Raw genomic sequence first — 26,484 nt, forward strand, 5'->3', positions numbered from 1 at the left:
GATCTATAAAAGAGAAACTCGGTGGGAAGTAAGTGTCCTAGCTGTAACTTTTGGGAAACCGTATCTGATCCGACTTAGATGGTGGAGGAGGAGGGAAGCGAGAGGTCTTAAATTTTGATGCTTCAAGATTTCCGGGCATTTATAGAAATTTTAACATATAATCAGAGTTGATTAAGAATAATGCACTTGTGCTTTCCGAGGTCCAGGGCCGATCCTAACTCTGCGGGGCGAAATTATTTTAATCGGAATACCTGTTACAAGATGTTACTCTATCACAAACACTCAGACGTTGCCCTGAAAGAGTAATCTGCCTTTATGGCATTATCTTGTCAAAAGACACGTTTGTTATGTCATGCTGTATGTGAAGGCGCAGTCTTTGTCAAAATTGCATTTTATTTTAATATTGTGTTTTGTTACTTACAGAAAGTACTAGATATAGCCTTTTCCTTTCAAAAGAGTTCTTAAATACATCTCTATGATGTTTCAGAGTCCCACTAGCGAAAGAATAAAGAGGGAAACATCAGTGCTTCCCATGCGATGTGATCTTCCATGTAGCTCAAGATGAGGAACTAGAAGTCTCCTACATAGGGCTTTGGGCTGATGATTCTAATTTTGCAGTTTTCCTTTCGACCTGAAATCTCTTTCGCGGGGTTTCAGGCTATTTTTCTAGATTCCCATAAATTTATTTTTGCAATAAGCTTTAAATTTTGATTCTTCCTCACTTGACATTTGGCTAGAGTTCATTGTTTACTAGTTGGCATCCTCCCTACTTCGTACGAAAAGGCTGGTTGAGGAAACTTAGGAGGGGGAAACTTAGCATTATATCTTCTATCTACATTCCATTTATATCATTCTATACACTCAAAATTCAAATGTGTACCTGTGATCCGATGTGCAGTTCCGTGCACTAGAGCACAGGTAAAAATACTTTTGGCAAATTAATCCTGGGACCCTCAGAATGGCAATCAATTACGAAAACCAACAGCACCTTGGCAAGAAAAAGAAATTGCGCGAAACTGGACTTGGAAAGACATCAACGGAGGACCAAAAGCCGAGCTGTCAACCGTAGCAAGCGGAACGAGGCAACAAAAACCTGCTGTTTGAAGGTCCAAGGTGCTGTACAGGACTACATTTTAGTATATTGAATATACGACAGCAAAAAAATGTTTGAGGCAGAGGTGTTCACTTCAGTTAAGTTTACCACAAAATTAAAACCAATATATCCACAGTACACTCTATAACTTTCCTGGGAAAAGGGAAAGCCTTTTCCTAAACTGCTAATAACATCTTACTGCAGCATCAATCTGCCTGAGGCAAACACAGTTATAGACTCTCCTTCTTCACTCCAGTCTATTCAAAGCTTTACTATAAAACCCCTCAAATTAAATCCACATTTCCTTTAAATATTTCCACATGACCTCTTGCTATCCCATTTAAGTGCGTTCGCTTGTTTTTGGACCTGGCGGATGGCCTGAAAGTAACCTATAACACAGACACTACAACCATCCTGGGAAGAATCAATAAATAAAAGCAAAATAGTTATATATAAACCCTGAACCAATTCCATACATAAATCAAATAGTAAACAAGTGCAAATCTACTATAGAGACGCCATTCTTGATTTTGTTTGGTGGGCGAGGGGGCACGGTAAAAATGATCACAATATTAAGAGATGTAAACCCCTGTTCCATCCTGTTTTAAAGATATATCGTCGTGAAAAACAAATGGACACACATAAAATATTTATAGTTTCACAATCATGTATAGATGCCTGTCATAAAACAGAGAAAAGCTTTCTACAGAGACACCATTTTAGTTTTTCCTTGGTTTCCTTGGCTTTTTCGGAGAAACGATCTTCAATTAATGAATTTAAGCAAGAAAAATTATGTAAAATTTTCGCGTGCAGTTGAATAACATAGCGTTGTTTCGGTTCATAAACGTGCAATTTCACTTAAAGACTACTAGCTAGAGGTGCTGAAACATTATTGCACGGATTTAGTTTGCGCTCTTGAAATCACATAACAAGATCTTTGGTTTAGAATAAGTAACATTATTTTTTTTAAGTACTTTTTTTTACATATTTACCAAGGTAGATTTGACTAAATTCCTTTCTCAAAGCACCGCGAAAAATCCTTACCAGACCTCCTTAACCAGAAAAATCCTTCTGACCTTCTAATTTGCTTTCAAAAAAAGGGGGGAAAATTGCATAAGTTCGCCTTCTTTTAATAGTTATGACGATATTTTTCTGAATATCAAAGTTTTATGATTTTTCAGCCAAAGACTCAAAAGGTCAAACCAATAACTCACACCAAAAATTTGGTCTGCGCCCTTTGAATCTCCTAACAAGATCTTCACTTTAGAATAGGTTACAATTTTTGTTTTCGAAGTACTACTTTACATATTTAAGAAGTAAGGTAGATTTTGCAAAATTATTTTCCCGGAGCAGCCCTATAAAAGTCATTTCCTGCGTCACCACGCCCAATTAGGACTCCTTAACCGGAAATTTCCTTATAACATTCTAATTCGCTTTCGAAAATAAAAAAATAAGTGTACCCTCTTTTTTTTTAGGTACGGCCAGAGTATGGTCACTTATAAGAATGGAAATAGTACTAGTGTTGACAACAGGGAACTATCAACACCATCTAGCGTTTGGCGACCCTTGATATTTTTTTTCGGTATAATAATAAGACGAATTAATTTAACTGGTCAAATTACGGTAGTAATAAATATCTGTTCTCAGTTCCTAACAGAAAAATGATTACGGAGCTTGAAAAAATTCCAAGTGTCGGCTTAGATGTTACGATCAAGGAATTTTGTTCCACGCTAGATGGCGCTGATAGTTATCTTTCCTGTCGACACTAGCGCCAGTTTCCACTCTTGTAAGTTACCCATACTCTTTGGGCACGATGAATTTTTCCCCTAAATAAAAGTTTTATGATTTTTCAGCCACTGACTTAGAAAGCAAATTTAGTATTGAGACGAATGGCGTCCACATTATAGGCCTAGTAACTCTTTACACTTTTTCACTGTGTCTTCAGGACTTGTCACCGTATGGCCAATTGTTCTAGGATCTTCAAAAATTTCATGATCATTTCCACCTACGCTCGTCTTGTCACCAAAAAAGTGAATTTCATCAAACCCATCTTCTTCTAAATATTTCAGAGAATAGGTTTTGTCCCAGCCCTTTGGGAAGACATCTACACTAATTTGTCCACCTATAAAAAGATGAGTTTTAAGATTTGGGCTTTTAGAAGTCAATCTAGCCTATTCTAATTCCTTTTTTTATCGTCCAAGGGCATATCTGACTCTTAACCTAACAAAAGAGAGTATATTCTATTGCAACTACTGTTGTATCCATGAGACAGTAAAAGGAGTATTCCCCAAAAAATGGAATCAATTTCAAATAGAAAAAAACTCCTTTGGTCTAAATACTAGATTTTTTTAGAAGGCAATTTGAGGAAACAGGGTAGCCAAAAAAAATCCTCCATGAATAAATAAACCCAAAATACACTGGAAATTTTCTCCACCAGATATTACCGTAGAGCTAAAAAAAGAAAACAGATCTTCTTCTTTGAACAGTCTCTGTTAGTTATTTAATGCGCATAGCCTAAATGATCTCTAAAAGATACATATGTAAACATAAACAGTGGAATGAAATCATATGTAACTAGCAACAAATACATAATCGTACCCCAAACGAAAGGGGGCTGACATTCAGCTATATTCCTAAATGTACCTTTGCTAATATTAATCCCTCGGGGAGAGTTCAAAGCCGTTTCTAATTTATTAGCGATGGGAGACTGGCCGTACATCTTGGCAAAAATTGTTTGATGATTCATAAGTAAATACCTAAAAAAAAAACTAAAAAATTGTGTCACCAAATATGTCAATATAGAAGTAATTGAGGGGGAAAACAGATGAGGAAAAAAAGATAAAAATTAATATTAATATTCATGGCAAAAACGAGCTCATAGATGAAGGAAAGATTTTTTTCGTCATAGATAGGAAAGATAGGAAACTTGTAATACTAAAATTAAAAAAGCTGAACTTAGTAGATTTCACACAAACGTGAAATATTATCGCAGTTCGAAGACACTCACTGTGCTATATCAGCATCGTTAATGCTATTTACTTTACCAAATTAATATTATAGCCTTAATCGTGCATCCTATTTTCCACTTAGGCACTAGACACTAACGGAAGTTCTTGAAAAAGAACTCACACAAATTCAATTTCTTGTTATTTGTCTATAGCTTAGCTGAGATAACATTAAGCTTTTGGAAGATTTTTAGTCAGTTTTTTTACTGTTGATTGGAAACTCTGGTTGAAATTTATTTTGTAAAATAAAACTGTGGTATGCCAATGTCTTGTCTCATCTATAATTACTGCCCAGTAATAATAACAGTAATAAACCCTTCTCCATATACAAGATCAGGATACATCCTTCCGATCAGAATTTTCACCGATTTTACATGAAAAGATAAGTAGGGATTAAAAAACTACTAGCGCCAATTATGGTGTAGTACCTGCTGACTTTATTAAAAAAAATAGAAAATTTCAAATATAATTGGACATTTGATATTACTAATCAAAAACGCAGTAGGATTAAAGCTAAATTTTGTCTAATAATTGCCAATTAATCATCATTTTTTTAATTATTTAAAGTTACATCCCAGTCTGCACAAGGTATGCTCAGGTTAGCTTGGAAAAATCCTGGTAGATTGTGCAGATTAGTTGATTTTAACATGTCTGGCCTAATGGGGACAGAATTCTACATTCTTCACACTCCCCTGAATTTTATAGTAGCTGAAAAGATAAGCATACAGCAGTTTAGGGTCAAATAAAGTCATCAAACGGTAGACGATTTTGGTGATTTTTCTTTTTGACACTAGCGCTAGTTTCCACTCTAATAAGTTTTCACACTCTTTTGTACAAACTTTTATTTGTTTAAATTTATTACTGAATTGCTAAATAAATCTATCTATTTGTTTCTCTATTTATCTTCTATCTATCTATATAGTCTGCCAATACTCGCCAATTGGTTTTGCTGAACCTTGCACAGTTTATTATTCAACTTTTTATTTTCAGCATTCTTGTATGCCGTGCCTTTTACAATGTTGCCAAGTAGAAGAGAATTTTAAATAGCTCTTTTAAGCATTATGTGTCATATAAGTTTAGTTAGGATAGGAGTTTTTGGTCCTTTTTAATGTTTTGGTGGTGTATTTATTTTTCAAAATATGTGGATTTTTTCTTTTAACATTTTACTTTCTAGTAGAAAAATATTTCTAGGTTTGAAGTCAAGATAGTAAAATTATATCTATGCCTTTTTAGCGTCATGCTGCTTCTTATTCCGATGCTATTTACACAACTAACTGGAGACTAGAACAGTGTAATTTGTCTTGTGATCATAACTCTGTATTATGTCACATATATGAATAAGATCTTCCCAGGTGTAGTAAATGAAAACGGTTTATGACTTCGAATGTTATGACGACCCCACTAACAGGGGCATATGACGGATTGATAAAAAACGACTAACGAAGGATGAAGTTGAAGTATCAAGACAAATTGAAATATTCAAGGAGAGAATGATGAAAATAGCCAAAAAGATTGTACTACACAACGAACAAGCCTTCAAAAATGTTATATTTAGTGTAACTAAAGATTACTTTGAAACCAAGCGCGGTTTTATGGACAGAAAAAGCATTATAGGCTAATGTGGATAAGACGACAGGAAGAGGGAGGCAGTTGCAAAAATTAATACAAGGCTATAATGAGCCATATAACAAACCATTCTCTAAACAAGAATCAACGAATGCAATAAGTAACCTGCCAAATACATCTCCAACAGTTGATAATGTATCTAAACGCTTTACTAAAGCTCTCTCTAAGTCTTTTGCATAAGTGTTTAGGGACTAATCAATAATGCATAGAAGGATGGGAAATTCCCCGGAGTTTGGAAATTTTACATGTTGAAAAAGTCTGATAAAGATGGTTCAAAAATTGAAAATCAATTAAAATTTGATATAAGGAGACTAGGATTTGCGATAGAGCACAGGAAATTCGTGAACAACATTCAATGTGGAATTTGTCTTGTAGCAGGAATCACTTTACGCTTTGCAAAATGGATAGAATTGGCAACTATTTTGTTAGATATCAAGGTTGCTTTTGACAATATGATACACAGAAAAACGATTGATGTGAATTGAATTGACGAATGAAGAGCAGCAAAAATCAGAGGTAAAATATTAATTTCTTGGCAGATTATTTGAAAGGTCAAAGCGTGGAACAAAGGATCGGAGAAAAACTGTCAGATGTTACAGTGTTTTCTGGAAGAAGAGTTTAAAGGTTCAGTCTTAGGCCCCAGCATGCACAGCGCAAAACCACTTGAGATTTTTATTAGCAAAAGTGAACACGGAAAACTGACCAAAACATAGAAAAACAAAGAAACGGGAAAAAGATGCTGATTCAAAAATTTTTATAAGCAAAACAGGACTCGGATTCACCAATAAAGGAATTGGAATACTCCCAAAGATAGCTAAATATGAAGGGAAACATTGTTGATCACGCGAAAGATGTAAAAGCATTAGGCGTAATGGCAGATCAAAAGAATATAAAAAAAATATGACCTTTTACTCTATTTTGCAACGGGATACGAAGCAAAGGCGTTTCCTTGATTTAAATGAGTGTTTTTGTTTTGTTTTAACGTTCAATCTGGGATACCAAGTCTTGGCTCCAAAAACGGGCATTCTCCATAAAAAGCTGACAAAAATAGCAAAAAACAAGACCTTTTACTCCCTTCGGCAACGAAATACGAAGCCAAAACGTATAAGCTCACTTCGAAGCCCCATTTGATGCACCTTAAATGAGCACGTCTGAAAAAAACTTAACATCAAGAAGCATTTGGCGTTTATGTCCACAAGATCAGCAGTTACATCTACAGTAACGGTTACTGCTACAGTAGAAGTGACATCAGCAATAATTCCCGCGTAACTTCTGAATTTCAGATATTGGGTGAGGCAAAAAAAAAGCCTGTTTCTGCTGCAAGATCAAGAGATTATAAGCAAAACCCTGATATATTATTACAGAAAATTCATCCAACCAAAAACAGAATATCCCTCAACAACAAATGGAACAGTTTGCCACGCTACCAATGGGAGATGTTATTCAAAATACAACGTCAAGGTTCAGATTCCGAGCCGGAAGAACAACTACCGTCTGTTTTCTATTGTTAGAGAGTAGTTAAGTAGACTTAGAAACAAGGAGAAGTCCAAGAATCATCAAGTACATGCAGAAGAATTGGACTGCCAGAAACAATCATCCTACAAGGCGAACAATAATCATACCTAATCACTACAAAACTGATAACAAATACAATAGAAAAAAACTGTACAGAAGTAGCATTAAAGGCGTGTGGATAACATTTGAAATTATAATAAAAACTGCACACATGTCGAAAGTAATTTAATTCAAATTTCTTCACCATGGGAAGAAAACAATATCCTCTCGCATTTCGATCTTAGACTGGAGCAGACAATTCCTGTAGAAATAGGGCATATTCCACTATTCACTGACAGATCTAAGACAGATGTGAATAAACCTATCGGATCAGTATTTCCCTCCCCCCCCCGAAAAAATAGAACTTTAAAAAAACGCTAAAATTCATAGATACAAAAGAATTTATGGTCTGTTCAGATTCAAGGCATGAGTAAGACCTGAAGATGCACCCGCGGCGGCTCAAGACCGGGTTTACTGGAGGAGCATGGTCTCTTCTTGTTTGACGCTGGCGCCAAGTCAGCAGAAGAATAAGGTCAAGTAAGTCAAGTTCTGATTCAAAGAGTGCAATTCAAGCTTTAATGAATGCTTATATCATGGCAAAATCAAGCAGAGAAGTCATAAACTGCTACATTAAGGTACATTGCTAAATTCGCGATTGATGAAAAGGTTATGCATATACAAGCAAAAAAGGAGCTTACTTCAGAAGCCGATACCAAAGGACCATTTTCTTTTAGCAACCTTTAAGTCACTGAGCGTTGCTATAACGGCAAGCCTTTTTATCGGAGAATGCGATTTATAAGGATGTCTGGCAAGTAAAGGTATAATCTTGCTCATGTACCTCCTCTGTCAATCACTTATTCATTTGAACTATAAGGTTACACAGCTTGGTTCAAGCAACTATGTCGCCAGAATTGTGAAGGAGGCAAGGAGTCTTCATTAGGTTGATGGTGAACTGCAGTTACTCAATATCGCACAGCATCACTTTTGCAGGGAAAAAGGGTGAAAATTCTCCTCAAGTAAACTATTATTTATTGACCTTAAAGGCCATGTCCGGTCTGGAGCAAATGTCAAGCGGATAAAATTCCAGCGACGGAATACAGGTGTCAAATCTTGTGGCAATAGTTGTATCGCAGTTTGACTCTTTTGGGTTTTGCGATTGCCAAGTTTAATAGTGAAGGGATTAGGTTTCTGACAAGGTCCAGGGGGTCACAGGCTTTAATAGAAGTCAATCAGATTTTCAAAGGTCAAGTCAAGACTGTTGTCAGTCTGATTGGGTATTGCAAAAACCTTAAATCCCATCTTCTTACAGGATATGCCAACAAATAATAAAAAAATGAGAAAAAAAACCTGATATCAAACATAAAATAAACTATTCTTACCTATAGAGAATGTTAGGTCTTTGGGAAAGTTTTCTCTCAAAACCTCCACAAACTTCTGTCTTATTCCATGTTTCTTATCATATTCAGCAAATGCATTCCTTTCGTCTTGATTACAGCTTCTTCCGATAGGAGACACATTTATCATTCCGTTTCTAAATTCAATAAATGTGCCTCTTTTCAGCGGCAACTTTAACTGAGATAAATAGTGAAGGGCAAAGTTTATAAATTCTTGCACATAATCTTCACCTAGATGTTCGACAATACTCTGAAAAAATGGAGTAAATAATATTTCAATTTATGTTCGACATCAGAGCCCATTGAAAGCAAAAAGACTGCCACCTTAGGGAAACTGCCCTGGCTCTACAGTCCTCGTTCATTTAAAGGCCAAGCCAAAGCTATCAAAGCCACTCTTTTCTGACACAAAGCCGTTCTACAACCCCTTATCCAGACAAAAAAAATCTCTGAAAAAAGCTTAGCATTAGCTGCATTTTAAATTATTGCACATTTAATCAAAGGTAGACCTCAGTTTTCTATGGCAGATGCATAAGTAGTCACAATTTTAAGTGACAGACAACAGATTTTGCAACTGTTTAACTGACAGACTGAGATATCGCTCAAACTGCAGAGGTAAAATCGATGCGCAATCATAAGGGCAATTTCTTTCACCAAACAACTGACCACATAAAGGGAGAGGTCTTCCTCCACCTATACTTGACAAGTCTGTGAATGAGTTGAAGAGAGTAATTCGTCGCAACCTCAGTTTTTTTTTTTTTTTGGTGTTAGTTGCAGCAAATGCATTAAAAATACAGGTACTTGCCTATTATATATAACACACTCGAGAAGTGAAGTTTGGTGACAATAAAATATGATGAAAATAGAATACTTTATTAGCAAAATTGTGAAGGTCATTTGTAAATTATTAAATTGGCAGCTTCGGCGTCGGCTGACCGTCTCAAAGACAAAGAAAAGTTCATTATTAACGCGATTCTTGACCTAGTTCATTATTAACGCGATTCTTGAGGACACCAGTTAATTTGTTTTGACTAGTGATAAAATAGAGTGTCTCACTATCGATGTTCAAGAATCATTTCAGATTGTTGGAAGGGCTACAACACAACTGAGCTGGAACAATCAGTTTTAAATCATTTGAAAGTGAACCACAAAAATAATTTTGTCGACCCAGAAATCGGCGCCTCTACCCAAAAAGTAGAGAGAATGTGGGGTTTCGCAAAGAGGAGGAACAAACGGCACCGATGTACATCCCACCATCATTTAGATTCATACTTAGTAGAATTCATTTTAACGTGATTTTTTAGGTCATTTCTGCGTTCTGGGAGCATAGTTTCAAGTTGCAGTTTTCCCAATTTTGCTAATAAAATATTGCATTTTCATCATATTTTGTTGTTTTTTTTTCATTAGGTTGAATAGGTTTGGTTAGGTTAAAATAGGTTTCTTTAGGTTACGTATTTAATATATGCTATGCTTTTCCCCCCCCCCCCGAAATGTGCAAATTTATAGCCCACATTTGTTTCTAAACTATTTTATTTTCATAATAATTTTGTTTTATTTCATTAGCATTCAGCAAACTTCACTTATCGAGTATATTTTATACAATAGACAAGTGCCGAAATACATCTACATCCCTTAAAGTTCAACCAGGTCAGGAAACCCGAACTGGGGCTTAACCAGAATATCAGTTTGTATAAGGTGTGATTTATGGGGGTGAAATTAGGAAACATGTCGATAGACTAGTCTAATATGGTAAATCCCAGGAAAAATTCCTCAAAATATTTTAAAGGGAAGCAAGAATATATTATGATTCCAAGAAATGAATAGTAACAAAAACATGGGCTCATGATACAAATTAAATAAAAAAACAAGTTTTTTTTAACTGAAAGTAAGGAGCGACATCAAAACTTAAAACGAACAGAAATTATTCCGTATATGAAAGGGGGCCGTCCCGTTCTCAACGTCTTGCCGTTTACGCTAAAGTTTAACTCTTTCTCACAATTCTATTTCTTAAAACAATAAAAAACTTTAGCGTAAAGAGTGAGGTGTTGAGGAGGGGACAGCCCCTTTCATATATGGAATAATTTCTTTTTGAATAATTTTTTTTAATGTCGCTCCTTACTTTCAGTTAAAAAAACTTGTTTTTTTATTTAATTTCTGAACGTTCTTAAATTAATGCCGATTTTGGCTCACCGTACATGAACAATTAAAACGAAATTTGCATATTAATTTTACTTTTTTTTGGCTAAATGGCTTTCTTGAAAGGTGTTTAATTTTATGTACGAACATTTTTATTAGTAATAAATATACGTAACTTACGGATATTACGTAACGAACGCACGGATATTACGTAAATATTTGTATATTTTTATTACGTATATTAGGGGTTTCTCCCTAGTCAATACCTCACTTTGCGCTAAATTTCGAATTGTTTTTCAATTAAATAAGACGAACACCTTCCTCACACCGGAATGTAATGAAAAGATATAGATAGTATTAAAGTACTAAAAAAACTTTATCTGCATTAGCTATGGCGTGTATCTGAAGTTAAACCAATCACATCCTCCCTAGTTTCTGTGCGTGTTATGTGGGGTGGTCGAAAAGTTTTCAGTTGAAAACTTTTTTTTTATTTAATTTCTGATCGTTTTCAAAATAGTGCTGGGAAATCTGGCGACCCCTTCATAGTAACGTTCCTCCCCCACCATGGAAAGATCATCCTACGTAGCCCCCGACCCCCCCCCCCCACTACCAGAAAAAAATTCCACCTGAAAACGTCTGTATACTTCCCAATAACCAATACTATATGTAAACATTGGGCAAAGCTCATAACTTGCAGTCCTTCCGCCGGGGACTGTGGGGGATTAAGATATCCTCAAAGACATAGTTATTGTACTTTTCAACCATACTGAACACAATGAATATCTCAAAATTTTGATCGGGTGACTTTGGAAAAAAATGAGCGTGGGAGGGGGCCTAGTTTCCCTCCATTTTTTGTCACTTAAAAAAGGTGCTAGAACTATTAATTTTCGTTCGAATGAACCATTCCACAATATTCTAGGACCACTGGGTCGATACGATCACCCCTTGAAAAAAAAACAACAAAAAAGAAAAAAAAATAAGTAAACACGCATCCGTGATTTTTCTTCTAGCAGAAAATACAAAATTCCACATTATTGCAGAAAGGAGCTTGAAACCTCTACAGAAGGGTTCTCTGATACGCTGAATCTGATGGTCTGATTTTTATTAAGGTTCTATGACTTTTTGGGGGTGTTTCCTCCTTTTCTCAAAAATAAGGCAAATTTTCTCAGGCATGTAACTTTTGATGAGTAAAACTAAACTTGATGAAACTTATATATTTGAAATCAGCATAAAAATCTGATCCTTTTGATGTATCTATTGGTATCAAAATTCTTTTTTTAGAGTTTCAGTTACTATTGAGCCAGGTCGCTCCTTACTCACAGTTTGTTACCACGAACTGTTTGAAAACATACGAAATTTTACATTTTCTCAGTTAGGGGGGTCTGAATAAAGGGATTCTTCAGCATCCAGAACTTGATGGTTGGTTCATTTTTCATCAAGATTTAGTTGGGATATATCCCCACTTTTTCTGAAATTATACCATTTACTTATTATGAAAACTTTTGACAGCTAATTTTAAGTAAAAAAAAAATCACAAACTTAGAATCTGGATCAACTTAGGATTCTTTTGATACATATGTTGGTTCCTTAACTTTTTTTAAGTTCTTGTTAATATTGGCATGAGATGCACTTTACTCACAATTTGCTACCATAAGATTTTTCAAGTTGAAAAATGCAGTTATTTCCAAAAATGCACAACAACTTTTAAAGTCATTTTTTTGGTTTCTCGGGGCAATTACAGTCCATTAGTATATCATAAAGTGAAACACAGTAAAAAAGTTACTAAAATGAAAATAATAACTAAACACTGGATTTTAACAGAAAAGAAATATACATAGTTATCGGCCACTGGGACTTAGTGCCGCGCTTTCAGGAGAGGGTTTGGGTGCTTCAAATACTCACAAACTATTCGGAATCCCCTTCCAGATATCTTTCCACATCCTTTATTATTCTATGGCAAATTTTAGCGAAAAAAAATTGCTGTTTTTATTCTTACTTCGAAACCAGTGTTTAATTTCAATTCTGTTTTTCTTTGTGTTGCAAGATTTATTTCTATCTAAAGACTATTTTCACTTCTATCTTCTTTGTTAGTGCACGAGCAAAAACGAGCCCAATCCCTAACAATGGGAATACAATATCCTGAATAGGATAAGAGGAGAGGGGCGGGTATAGTGAGCCAGAAAATTTCTCAAAGAGGAGCATGGCCCCAAAGAGAAGTAAATGGTATATTTAGATGAAAATATCAGCATTTTTCTCAATTATTAACATTTTTTTTCACAAGGGATCCTGAGGGAAGAAGGTGTAGGTCTCACCGTTCACCTGTGAGTCCAGGGGACTTGTTGGTCATGTATAGTTCTGCCCAATCCTATAATTATTGTGTTGTATGGCCCACAACAAGCCAAGCTTCTTGGGCCAAATAATTTTTCTTTACGTTTGTAATGGAGTTTAGTATTAATAAAATGATTGATTGATGATTGATCGACACAGTATTCCACCTTTAGACTACAAGCGGCCAAGCCTTGTTGGCTTAGGTCACTTGTTTGCCTGTGAGACAAAGCAAATTCAGTCCCCCATTTTGCACACAAGTCCAGTGGACATTGTCCGTCACGCGTCAACCCAAAATCAATCCGATATTTCATTCTGTAATTCTATGACTATCTACCTTAGTTCTGCCCTAGGAATGATGCGTGGACGGATGGATGATAGACTTATCTATCAACAAGTGAAATGAGATCATTTTTATACCATCCTAAAAAGGGCTTATGCCACTCACTCACTTGGACTATCTGTCCTGGCTTTTTCTACATTTAAACCAAGGCTTGATGCCCACAACTATTTGATTTTAATTATTGAGGGAAGAAATTGCTGGGTATATTTAAAACCCCAATTACCTGTAGTTTGCTGGCGTAAAATACTCCAAGAAACATTTGATAGTTCATTTTTCCAGGATCGTTTTTTTATTATTTAGTAAGGGGAATAAAAACTAAGCAAACTTATAAAAGAAGAAAAGAGCTGTAAACGGAGAAAGTAAAGTGTAGAAACCTCAAACGGTTATTAATTAGTTGATATGAGATCTATTTAAGAAATTACTACGAAAGAAAAAACAGAGCTTACAACAAACAGAAGTTACATGAACAAGAAAGCCAAACTTAAACAAACTTTGTACCATAAATATGTGTGGTGCTCCTGTTCCTCGAAACATACCCTAACCTGAAAATAGAGTGTTATTTACACTTTACTGAAAACCTAATAAATAGCTTAAGTTGAAAGTTTAGATAATCAAAAGTTAAAATATACTATTGCAAGTCGTCGCGGAAAAAGTGGGGCAGCGTAGTAGCAATGCTACTTGGCAGTTTTCATGGCCTAGTGAAATTGGTTGGCAGATTTGAAATTTGTTGGGAGATTTGGCAGCTTCTTGGAATTTCGTAGAATCCTGCTACTGACAGCTTTAAAACTTTTCCATACCGGGTTGCAGGGAAGGGATTTTAAGGTACAAAAGATTGAAAAAGATTTATTACATATGAAACTAAACTGATTTCCACAAATTTTCAACTACCAAAATCAGAATTCCTGTATTTTTGAACGAAATAGGATTTTTAACATTATAATAGAACAATAGATCAGTTCCAAATATGTTCGTATTATCAGTATAGCATAAAGGACAGTTCTGAATTTTTTTTTTCTTAATTTTTTTTTTATTTATTTATTTTTTTTTGTAAAGAGAGGATATAATTACTTGGGATACTCACCCCATGTACATTAATGATAAGGGTGGGGTACTACAAAATCGTTCATATTTACAAGTTTTCTCTTTTTATAATACTTATGATACCTATAAGTATTATGCCTACTGTCTTTTAACATTGAACTTTTGTCTTTTATCATTTCATGTTCTTTATATTGAATTAGAAAACACATTCCTCATTATCTTCTTGAAAGCCACCATCGGCTCCGAACACAAATTGGAATATGACAAAATGAACGTCTCTCCTGTATGTCTTATGAAATTGATTATATTGGCATCCAAACGGTTCAATTCATTATTATAACATTTCTTTGCATTAAATATCCTGTAGCTTTTATTGCTAAAGAAAACGGTGAAACGCCCTTTAAGATTGATACCAAAGACTTCTTACCAAGGCCGTATCCAGGGGGGAGAGGGTTTGAATCCCCCTCCACCGAAATATTTGTCCTACTCGTAAAAATGCAAAAAAATGCAAATAAACAACTTTTTGATGTGTTTTTTTTGTAACCCTTGCCCCGAAAAAAAAGAGGATATGGCACTGCGTCTTACAAATCAAATCTAAAATGTTAAGAAAATTAAGGAAACATTTTGAGATGTTACTATGAAAGTAAGTTTTTCTTAACATAAGGCTGAAAATTTCTAGGTATGCACAGGTTGATGGAATTATGTTTGAAGATTGTATATATTAATCACCTCCTTCACTGAGGATTCCCATGTTGCAAAACGTGTCTGAAATACTGCACAATACTTGGTATTATTCAAATTTTAAGCATGTTTGCTTTTTGACAAAATATATACTAAAAAACCCAATTGGGTGCATTTTGTATTTGTTGTGACTTATATAATCTTTTACTTTCTCATTTTTTCAGAAAAAAGAGCACATAAATGAGTGAAAGGTGAGTGTTTGATTCTCATACGCACAGGAGGATCTGTCCTGAGTGCAAAGGTGAGAGGGATCAATCAACAATTTTTTTTTATAAAAACCCAAATTTGCCAGGGTACCTTACGGGGTCTCAGGAACCTCCCTCCCTCAACCTGAATGAGGATATAATAAGAAATATGGCAGAAGCAAACTCTACTTTCATGGATATTAAAAAAGAAAATACAACACACAAAATGAAACAGCAGTTAAAATAAAAATAAAAACAAGAGGGTGAACTGACAATCAGGCACAAAATATAATCCAGGGAAAATAAAAGATTAAAATATATAATAATGAGTAAAATCTACATAGGTAAATAAGTAAACATAATACATAATAAATAATTCAATATTTAATTATATATAGTAATGTAGATACAAAAAAGTAAAACTTACAGTTTTACCTATTTGCTTTCCTCCTTTGTAAGCTACTAGTCCATTTTCAGCAAAAACATAATCAAACTTATGAACAACTGCAAAAAAAGATTAAATTAAATTCCTGGGAATGAAATAAAACGCCTCATTAAAGTTCAAGTTTATTTTGTTCATTATGTTCATCTCCAAGAAAGGAACCTTTAAATTCACATACTATGTCTAATGGTTGTTTTTTCTCCAAGGGATGGTGGAAGCATTTACTGAATGATTCCTTAGAAATTCTCACTAAAACACTTCATGAACTTTGAACTTTGACTTTATTGAATATAAACACACAAATAAAACAAAACTCCAGGGACTGATCAATGATCCCTAGGGCCTAAATGTAACCCTGGAGAACATGTTGAGCCACACTAGCAGCTCATTAAAGTGTAATATACACTAGCCCATATGTAGGTATTTGTGTGCAGGCTACTGGAGTTGTTGCAATGAATTATTGGGGAGAAAAGGCATAAATACACCACAAATTAACATTTTATGTGTGTTTATTGAATTTTTATATAACTTTTATCACCAGAAACTGTTTAAAGTTTGAAATCATGCAATAATTCTTTTTTAATACATTGTATGGTTAGTGAATATTTCACTTTTGAGATGACAGAGCCCACAATAGGAACAAAGTCGTCACAAGCTTAATAGTACGGGTATTTTAGAGATCTAAACGTTTAATAGATAAATGCATAAATGCAGCCTCAAACAAAAGTTGTGATAAGACCTAAGCTTCTTCAATGAGCCTTTAGTGTTTAAACCAAATGTTTCGAGTTTTGTGGGAGGGAGAGGAATATCTGATCATAATGCCCCCCCCACCCTGAACAGCACTGGTATTAGTAAAGAAACTGCATTCGCAGAGTTATTGAGGAAATTAAGCCACTATTACCAGCACATAAACCCAAAATGACAGTCGATTTGTGAAATCAGGTTCTGCAGTCTTAGAATATAAAAGCTTAACTTCAGAATTTTTTTTTTCAAAAAGTCACGAAAATTCCAAAGCTTGGACTTAGCTATTTTACGCACCAAGTCAGGAAAACGCTTGTAGCCTATTTGCACTAAACTAGGACTTAGCATGGACCCCACCCAAAATTAGAACTCAGTTGGTTTTTGCATTGGATCAGTTGGGGACGCAAAACTCTCCTAGACTTAAATTATGCTGATGATTTAAGAATTAAATACTAGCAAAATGAACGAATTTTTAGAGACTTTGAGTGTTCAAGGTACAAGAATAGGTTTGAAAATTAATATTAAGACAAAACAGCTAAGACTAAGAATAAGTGTAGGTGAGGAGGTGATGTTGGGCAACAAGAAGATCAATCAAGTGGAGAGCTTCACTAACCTAGGTAGTATTATTAGTAAAGACAGTGGATACAGTGAAGAGGTTAAAAGTAGAATAGCCATGGCCCAGGGTGTTTTTTTTTTACATCTGAAAAGAGCTTGAAAGAATAGAAAGGCAAGTCTGCAAACCAAGACCAGAATATTGGGAGCTACAATGATGACAGTGATCAAGTATGGCTCTGAAATTTGGGCATTCCAAAAGACAGAGTAGGATATTCTAAATGTTTTCCAGGGAAATTCACTACGTATTGCTTTAGGTACCCGACTGACTGACTGTATCTCAAACAGTAGGCTGTGTGGAAAATGTGGGTCAATCCTGCTTTCTAGGGCTATAATGAGAGATGGGTTGAGATGGCCAGGACACGTTCAACGGATTAAGGATAACAGACTGTCAAAGATAGTCCTTGTTGGCCAACCTTCTAGGGTCAAATGAAAAGTAGGTCGTCCCAGAATAGAGTAGGAGGATGTTGTAAGGAAATAATTAACGGAAATGGGAACTTCTTGAGAAGGTGTAAAGAGCAAGGCTTAACATAGACTGGGATGGAGGAAAACTGTGTGTAGTTGTGTTGTCCTCAGGCAACTGGCTGCTGCAGTGAGTTGTTAGTAGTAGCAGCAGCAGGATAATGTCTACTTATTCCACTAAAACAGATCTGAAAAGAACTAGATAGTTACATAATTTTGGCTTCTTGTCCTTAGAGATGGATGAATCACATCCCCTGCTCCTAAAGACAAATGTTTTAGACTTCTAATCATTCTGAGAGATATGGCCTATTCCAAAATTTTAATCAAATGCCAGGGACAGAGGGGGGTACAGGGATACTTGGGGCAAAAGAGGCCAAATGAGAGGGGATGGTTACCCTCCAACCACAATTACCGCTTGGAAATGAAACTAAAACTTGCAATTGCTAATCAAAGAGCCCCCTTCCAAGTTTATAATCATATGTTGTATTGAAAATGACAAGGAAAAAATACCTTGGGAGATACATAGCTGTTACTTAATCAATACTACATGCGAATTCTATCATACTGACAAATTTTGACTAGTTGCTTCAAACTAAATTAGTTTTATGCATTTGGAATCAAAAGCACATCTTTTGACCAGGGCTTTGGTGTCTTAGTTTTAGTGATTTTTTGCTGAATGGAGTCAAAGTAACAGAAATAATGTAAGACCCTTTGGAGTCGAAGGTGGAGTTATGGAAACACATACAGGCTGGAGTCAAGTTGAATACTCTTAAATACTACTAAAAAGTGGCAATAATAAACAAAATTAATATTGCAAGCTAATCATAGTGAATGGGATTTTTTTTGCACAATACAGTAGCACTACAGAAACAATTTCATTATACTAATTGTGTCACTATTGAAAAATATACATATAATATTTGCAAATATATTACATATAAAAGTCAGAAAGGTAGCAAAATGCTTAATGGATTGACAGAGACACCTTTTTAGCACTTTACAGCAATTCTGGCAATATAGAATATAACATTTATAAAATAAATATTAGCATTTAACAGGATTACTAAAATTATCATAGGCAGCGCAATCACGATGCCTAAGTAAAGAACAATGTTGGCACAATGTATTTTTTTTTCCATACCAGGGCACTTTGTATTGAAGGAGTTGTTGTAGAAACTTCGAAAAGGGCTCATTCAATTGGAAATCGGAGTGGCTAGTTCCCTTTTTAATAGTCGAAAGTGATTGGAAGGCAACTAACACCCCTTCCACATCCACCATTTCTCCAAACACATCCAATCAAAATTTTGAGATAGCCATTTTGTTCAGCATAGTTGATTTCCAGACAGAAAATATGTTTTTGACGAGGACACTCCCCCACAACCCTCAGGGCAAGGGTTGTAAGTTATGCCCTAGGGGCTTAAAAGAAAGATGTTGGCACAATGTATTATTTTTTTCCTTTAGACCAGGGCACTTCGTAACAAAGAAGTTGTCGTAGAAACTTCGAAGAGGGCTCATTCAATTGGAAATTAGAGTGGCTTGTCCCCTTTTTAATAGTTGAAAGTGAATAGAAGGCAACTAATACACCTTCCACATCCACCATTTCCCAAAACACATCTAATCAAAATTTTGAAATAGCCATTTTGTTCAGCATAGTTGATTTCCAGATAGAAATTATATTTCCGAGGAGAAAACTCCCCCACAGCCCTCAGGGCCAGGGTTGTAAGTTATGCCTAGGGGGGCATATAAGGTTTTTATAGAAAGCATTGTTGTAGAAACTTAAAAAAGGCTCATTCGATTGGAAATTCAAAGGGCTAGTGTCATTTTTAATAGTCAAAAGTGATTGAAGGGCAACTAACCCCCCTCTCACGCCCACCATTTTCCCAAACAAATCCAATCAAAATTTTGAGATATCCATTTTGTTTGACGTAGTTGAAACTTCTGGAAATTAGGTCTTTTAGGATGATAACCCCCTCAGAGCCCCCAGTACAAGGGTTGTAAGTTATTCCCGGGGGGCTTATAAGGTTTACTTAGAAAGTTGTTGTAGAAATTTTAAAGAGGGCTCATTTGTTTGGATATTGAAATTGCCCTTTTTAATAGTCGACAGTGAGTGGAAAGTAATTAACCCCCCTCGCACACCCACCTTTTCCCCAAACACATCCAATCAAAGTTTAGAGATAGCCATTTTGTTCAACGTAGTTGAAAGTTCTGTATTTGTTTAAGGATGACAACCCCCCCCCCCAGAGCAAAGGTTGTAAGTTATACCCTGGGGGCATATAAGGTTTTTACAGATAGAGTTGTTGTAAAAACTTCAAAAGGGGCTCATTCAATTGGAAATTGAGAGGGCTAGTGCCCTTTTTAATAGTTGAAAGTGATTGGAGTGTAACTAACCCCCTCTCACTCCCACCATTCCACCAAACACATCCAATCAAAATTTTCAGATAGCAATTTTGTTTAAAATAGTAGAAAATTCTAGAAATTAGGTCTTTGAGGATGAACCCCCCCCCCCAGCCCTCAGGGCAAGGGTTGTAAGTTATGCTCTGGGGGCACATAAAGTTTTTTTTATTGAAAGTGTTGTTGTAGAAACTTCAAAAGGGCTGATTTGATTGGAAAATGAAAGGGCTAGTACCTTTTTTAATAGTTGAAAGTAATTGGAGAGCAGCTGACACCCCTCTCATGCCCACCATTTCCCCAAACACATCCAATCAAAATTTTGAGATAGCCATTTTATTTAACATAGTTGACAGTTCTAGAACTTAGGTCTAAGAGGATGACAACCGCCCTAACAGCCCTTAGGGCAAGAGTTGTAAGTTAAGCCCTGGGGGCATATAAAGTGTTCATAGAAAGCATTGTTGTAGAAACTCAAAAAGGGCTCATTCAATTGGAAATCAATGAGGCTAGTGCCCTTTTTAATAGTCAAAAGTGATTGGAATGCTTGATATTTTTATAGTAAAGATCCATGTGGGCATAATGTATTATTTTTTTTTTTTTTTTTGTTTAGACCAGGGCACTTTGTATCAAAGAAGTTATTGTAGGAACTTTGAAAAGGGCTCATTTGATTGAAAATAGAAAAGGCTGGTGCCCTTTTTTAAATCGAAAGTGATTGAAGGGCAATCAATCCCCCTCCCACACCCACCCTGCCATTTGTCCATTATGTTTGAAAACTAAATGTTACCTTAAGATTAAATCAAAATGCACTGTGTTAATGCTAATTCCCAATAAGGCATCTCAACAGCATCCCAAGAATGACTGAGGGTATTATGTTCAAACTTTCGAGGCTACTTCTGCTCTTAAAATTTAACCAAATCGAAATAGCATAAGTTAATCCAAGCTATCAAAGAAAGTAAGCAGATTTTTTTGCAAATGGTATCAAGTTTTCCATTTCAGGTCAACTAGAGGAGGTATGAAACAAAATTAAACACTACTCTCTGTGTCTAGATTTTTAAAAGGGTGTATGTTGTTAAAAATTGCTGAAAAATTTTCTCCAGCATACAAATAGCAGGCAAAACTAAAAAGTCTTGAAAAAAAACAAAGAGATTTAAAGCATTATTTTCTTTTTCCCTGAAAAGACTATGTCAATATAAAACAAACAGAAATTAATAAAAAAAAACTTTTTCCACAAAATCAGTTTTTCAAAGAAAAGTAAAGAACTCCATTAAACCAAAAATGAGCAAAAAATAAATCAAATAATCTACCAAAGCATGAAACTTCCACAAATCAGCATCAATAAATAAATGAAACCCAAAACAAACAGAAATTACAATAAATAGCAGAGTCAAACACAAAACGAGCAGAAATTAACATAATTTGGGCTCAAAACCCCTATGCCTTCCTAAGCCCAGAAAATAATTTGCACTTTACTGAAAAAAATACAAATGAATGTTAATATACGTATAGGCCTACTGATATTTAGTAATCAAAATGTTAATATTATTTTATTTATTAAAGCTATAAAAGTAAAAACATTTATATTATTTATATCAAATTACATATTTATATCAAAATTTTCTATTGTATGTGTTTGTGGAAATGGTGGGTGTAAGAGGGGTGTTAGTTATCCTCCAAGCACATTCAACTATTAAAAAGGGCACAGTGGATGTACAAAACAATGTATATTCCAATACTGCTTGGACAACAGTCATTCAGTAACCTCAGCAAGCATTACCTTCCTAACACTATTTCCACCCCCTGTTCCCCTTTGTTAAGGCTATCCCTTTAGTCCATTTATTAACATGTTATACTCAAGTAACAACCTACTATGCTGTCACAACATGCATCTAAGCAGTCCAGAGATAAATTTAGCCTCATCTTCTTGGGACAGTCTTCAGCCATTGCCCCTCCCCTCTTAATTAGAAACTGGATGTTTTATAGACTAGATATCCTATCATATTTCATCATTCATCTATAGTAGGCTAATATACATATGCTAGAATAAAGATAAATTTATTGCTCCCATTTAACATTATGACAGATTGAAGACAAATGGTGCATGTAAGTTATTTATCATTGAGGAATTTACTATATATTGAAGGAGCTTTTGATTGTTTAAGTATGTTAAAAAGCTCCACTTAGACATGACCTTTAGAGAGGGGGGGGAGGGGTTAGGGGGGCTAATAAGCATTTTGATGCATAAATTTTTCCTGGAAGGTGCCTTTTGGATTTACCTGAATGGTAGAGGGCCAAGGTGTCAATTGTAAAAAGGGGGAACAACTACCCTCTATACTCTAAAAATTCCTTTTATTGCCTTAGCCTTTAAAAGAACACAAAACTGTCAAACCTCAAAGATTCTTTTTTCTAACTTTTTTTTTTTTTTAATCCTTAGCCCTACTGGTATCTTGTATTTTCTTAAATTGGCATCAATGAAGAAGGAATAATCAGTTGTCCCTTAACTTCTGTTGAAGAAATCCATTTGCCTATTTGTTGCAACTTTCCAAATTGCTGCTTTTCAAAGCAAAAAAAAAAAAAAAAAAAAAAATGAAACAGCACAAACAAACTAATGTCTGGACTTTTCCTATATATCTTGTAGACTGCACCTTGGAGTTTACATCTTGCAATCACAGTAAAAAAAAATCTCTGAGCTGAGATTTTTTTCTTTTCCTAGCTAATCTGTTTTGGATTTTGACAAAATTTTTAATATTTCACAGAGGTTTTTACATTTCTAATTAGCAAAAAGTTGCCTACAAGAAAAAATTTCCAAATTAAAATTTAAACAATTTGACAATCAAGAAAATTTTTCTTCTGAAATTTTGCCCTGGTCAGCCCTTAGAAAATCTATCATCCAAGCTTTTCACAACTTACAAGCTAAGTAGTTTATCAAAATGACCCAAATTTGGGAAGACCCACAATAGCAATAAGACTAAATCATAACTTTCAAAACAAACAAGGAAAACACCAACAACTCAAACTATGAAACAGCATAACTAAACATACTAAACCATAAGTTTCAAACAATGTCCTTTTCAAAATAGACAAGGAAAGCACAAAAACTCATACCACAAAACAGTAGTAACTAAAAATACCCAATCACAAGTTTCAAACAAGGCACCTTTAACATCATAACAAAGCATCATAACAAACAAAGCACTGATAAGTCAAACCACCAAACAACATAACTTAGCATACCAAATCATAAGTTTCAAACAAAGCACCTTTAGAATACAAAACCTATCACAGAAAAGTTAAACCATGAAACAGCATAACTAAACATACAAAACCATATGTTTCAAACAAGGCACATTTGAAATAAACAAAGAAAGCACAGGCAAGTCAGATAGGGCCTAATGAAACAACATAAAAAAACATACTAAACCATAACTTTCAAACAAAGCCCTATTGAAATTGACAAGGAAATGCAAAGACAACTGAAAAACACAAAACAGCAACTCAATATAGCAAACCATAACTTTCAAACAAGATACCTTCAAAATAGACAAGGAAAGCACACCCAACTCAAACCACAAAAAATCACAACTAAACATATCAAACCATAACTTTCAAACAAAGCCTCTCATAACTTTCAAGGCATTACTAAGAAACTTAGCAAAGAAAATACAAACCACAAAACACAGCAAACCATAACTTTCAAATGAGGCACCTTCAAAATGGACAAGGAAAGACCCCACAACTCAAACCAGGAAACATCATTTAAGCCATTGCTTGCTCTCCATACCATCCCATGAAATATAAATGTCAGAAAATTTGAATATTTTTCACTGCAAATTCAGGATATTAATTTTGGTTAAATTGCAATGTTTATCCAAAATTTTGGTTATTGCAACAAGCCATTGGGCTTTCTCCTTTATTGAATAAAATAAATAAATAAAACAGATAGCTTCTCTGGAATTTCCATCAAAGCTACAAGGAATAATGGATCCCTACTTGCCACTTTGGCAAAGGAATTGGGTGACAAGATTTTTAGTCAACCAGAAGAAACTCTACCCAAGAAACTAAAAACAGAAGTGTTAAAATATTTATAATCAGCAGACAACACTATCAATCCATTTGAGACCTACACTATACCCATAACTAGTGGGTAAAATGAAATTCTAGTGAAACACAACACTGAATTATCTAATAGATAAAGAAAAGCTATTTTACATGCTACTGAATTAAAAGTTAAGGAAAAAGAGGTCCTATTTAGGGAATTAAATAAGCCATGTGAATTGAAAGTTTGTGCTAAAGTATTATCTATCAACTCTCATTTATCCAATCAATATGAAGCTTTGTATTGGAGAAAGTCCTTACATCTGCAACATATGTGCTAACAAACTTTCTCAGAGAATTACCTAAAATTGCAGCTTGGAGCAATCTAAGGATTTTTGCTTGTGATGCTCAAGAGTTGATGTAAGAAATTGTTTTCATTGTCATTTAGTGACCAGGTGCAGTGGAATGATTGGTAGCTTTCCAGCAAAGTCTGCACTTCCTCAAGGACCAGTCAGTATTCAACCTTTGTTTAAAATGTCCACAGATTCAGCAGTAACCATTTCTTTGGAGAGCTTGTTCTAACTATTGATGATTCTTGAGGAAGAAAATTGAGTTCAGACTCTAGATAGAATAGGCTACTTAACAACTTCTAATGACCTCAGGTTCTTGAATTAGGACCAACAATTGGAAATAATGCTGGAACAATGGTAGCCTCCATTAACTTAAAGGGTATAATGGCATCACTTCTATTTCTCCTTAGGCTATATAAGTGTTAGGAGTTTCATATTAGTTTATCTTGCAGAGTAAAAAAGCTCCCACATGCTGGATATCACTTTGGTGGCACATCTTCCAAAACTTTTATGTCTTTTTTTAAATACATAGAGACTAGAGACATTTTGACATCAAGCTTGGGATGAACTAGTCCCTTATACAGAAGATAAATGACTGTGGGGAACACATGAAAGAGTATTCTTAATCAGCCCCAGAGTTGAACTAGCACCAGCAGCAGACTTCTTAGCATGGGTACTGAATTTTATTTTCTTGTCATTGTTGACTACAAGATTTTGTTTGTCATTTACAGAGAAGATTGGGTGGTTTGAGTGAGAATAAGAGCAACAAGGATTCATTTTGCCAAAGTGAATGACACAGTAATTGCCAACATTGAATTCAAGAAGCCAAGGCTCAGCCCATTGATTATTTTATCCAAATTATATATTTCTAATACACTTTACCAATACATCTCTTCTTTCAGCCAATGTACTGGTAAATTGAATCAACTGTGACAAAACAAGAACCAGAAAAACAAGAGTGACAGGTGGTGAAATATATTGGAAATCTAGAACATGGGCAATTTATTTGCACAATATGGGGAGGGAGGATTGGGGGTAAAGTATAGTGGAGCCTGAGTCAAAATGTGTTAACAATTATTCTGCATATTGTGAATTAGGAATTATTTTCTTAACAGGTTTCCTTTTCAATAGCCCCTAATCTAGACCTTCACCTAATAACCTACCTGTTCAAACCTTAGCTGTAAAAAATCTCTCATCTAGAACTTGGTTGAATTTATATCCTTGGTAAGCCTGCAGATAAGAATGAATAAAGAAAAATTATGGTAAATTTTTTGTTATTCATATTATTGACTTATGTATAAAGTAAACATACAACTTGATGGCTTTTTTTATGCTCTTTCCAGATATAATAATCATTTTTGTCAGAAATGAATTTTACCCTCACCTTTAGGCTATATATACCAATTCAGGGTATATATTTGCACATTAGGGGGGAGGGTGTCAATTTAATTTCAATCTAATTTCTGTGCAAATATATAGGCTACCCTGAATTGGTATATATCCTATAGGCCCTAGGGGTGGGGGTAAAATTTCTTTCTGACAAAAATGATTATTATATTTGGAAAGAGCATAAAAAGGCATCAAGCAGTATGTTTACTTTATTCATAAGTCAATAATATGAATAACGAAAAATTTACCAAAATTACTTAGGATTGTAACCAGAGGTGCCATCCCCCCTCCCATAGACCTACATGATGCAGCTGACACCAACTAAACTGAAAAAGATTGTTCCTGTAAATCAAATCATCCTTCCTAAGGCCTACAGTCAGTCCTCTTCATAGGCCTATTCAAAATCATAGCCTACCTCACCCCTCAGCTTACCTTCAGTTCCACCCATTTGTTCAGCAATTTTAACCAGGTCAGAGCCCCCAACAAGGGCAACTTTTACTATCGGTTTCAGTGTATTAACTAAAAATTCTTCCGTTTCTTGAACTATCCTTTGTCTAGGAAGTGTCAGAGTTCCGTCAACATCAAATAAAAATATCCTTTTAGACATATTTAGTCTTATTCAAATGGA

The 26,484-nt window shown here is 35.0% G+C and overlaps 1 protein-coding gene across 1 annotated transcript; it reads right to left on the reverse strand.

Moving 5' to 3' along the window:
* Nucleotides 1-1,439: 1,439 nt before the first annotated feature.
* Pmm2 (phosphomannomutase) lies at nt 1,440-26,484 on the reverse strand. Its single transcript, XM_089086342.1, has 4 exons — nt 26,289-26,484; nt 15,868-15,944; nt 8,658-8,922; nt 1,440-3,215 (listed from the first exon to the last, which is right to left on the reverse strand). Exons 1-4 carry the CDS (start codon nt 26,461-26,463, stop codon nt 2,995-2,997), a joined length of 738 nt encoding a protein of 245 aa, XP_088942468.1. The 5' UTR covers nt 26,464-26,484; the 3' UTR covers nt 1,440-2,994.

The sequence above is a fragment of the Artemia sp. Qi Xiang Cuo genome, chromosome 3, assembly GCF_049724085.1.
Source record: "Artemia sp. Qi Xiang Cuo chromosome 3, ASM4972408v1, whole genome shotgun sequence".
In the NCBI taxonomy this organism is placed as follows: domain Eukaryota; kingdom Metazoa; phylum Arthropoda; class Branchiopoda; order Anostraca; family Artemiidae; genus Artemia; species Artemia sp. Qi Xiang Cuo.

Excerpts from the sequence above, each read along its gene's own strand:
- Pmm2 (XM_089086342.1), bottom strand. The coding sequence starts at position 26,463 with ATGTCTAAAAGGATATTTTTATTTGATGTTGACGGAACTCTGACACTT. Across the intron at positions 8,923-15,867 it reads GAAAGCAAATAGGTAAAACT|AGTATTGTCGAACATCTAGG; the intron begins GTAAGTTTTACT and ends CCATTTTTTCAG. Across the intron at positions 3,216-8,657 it reads AGACCTAACATTCTCTATAG|GTGGACAAATTAGTGTAGAT; the intron begins GTAAGAATAGTT and ends ATCTTTTTATAG.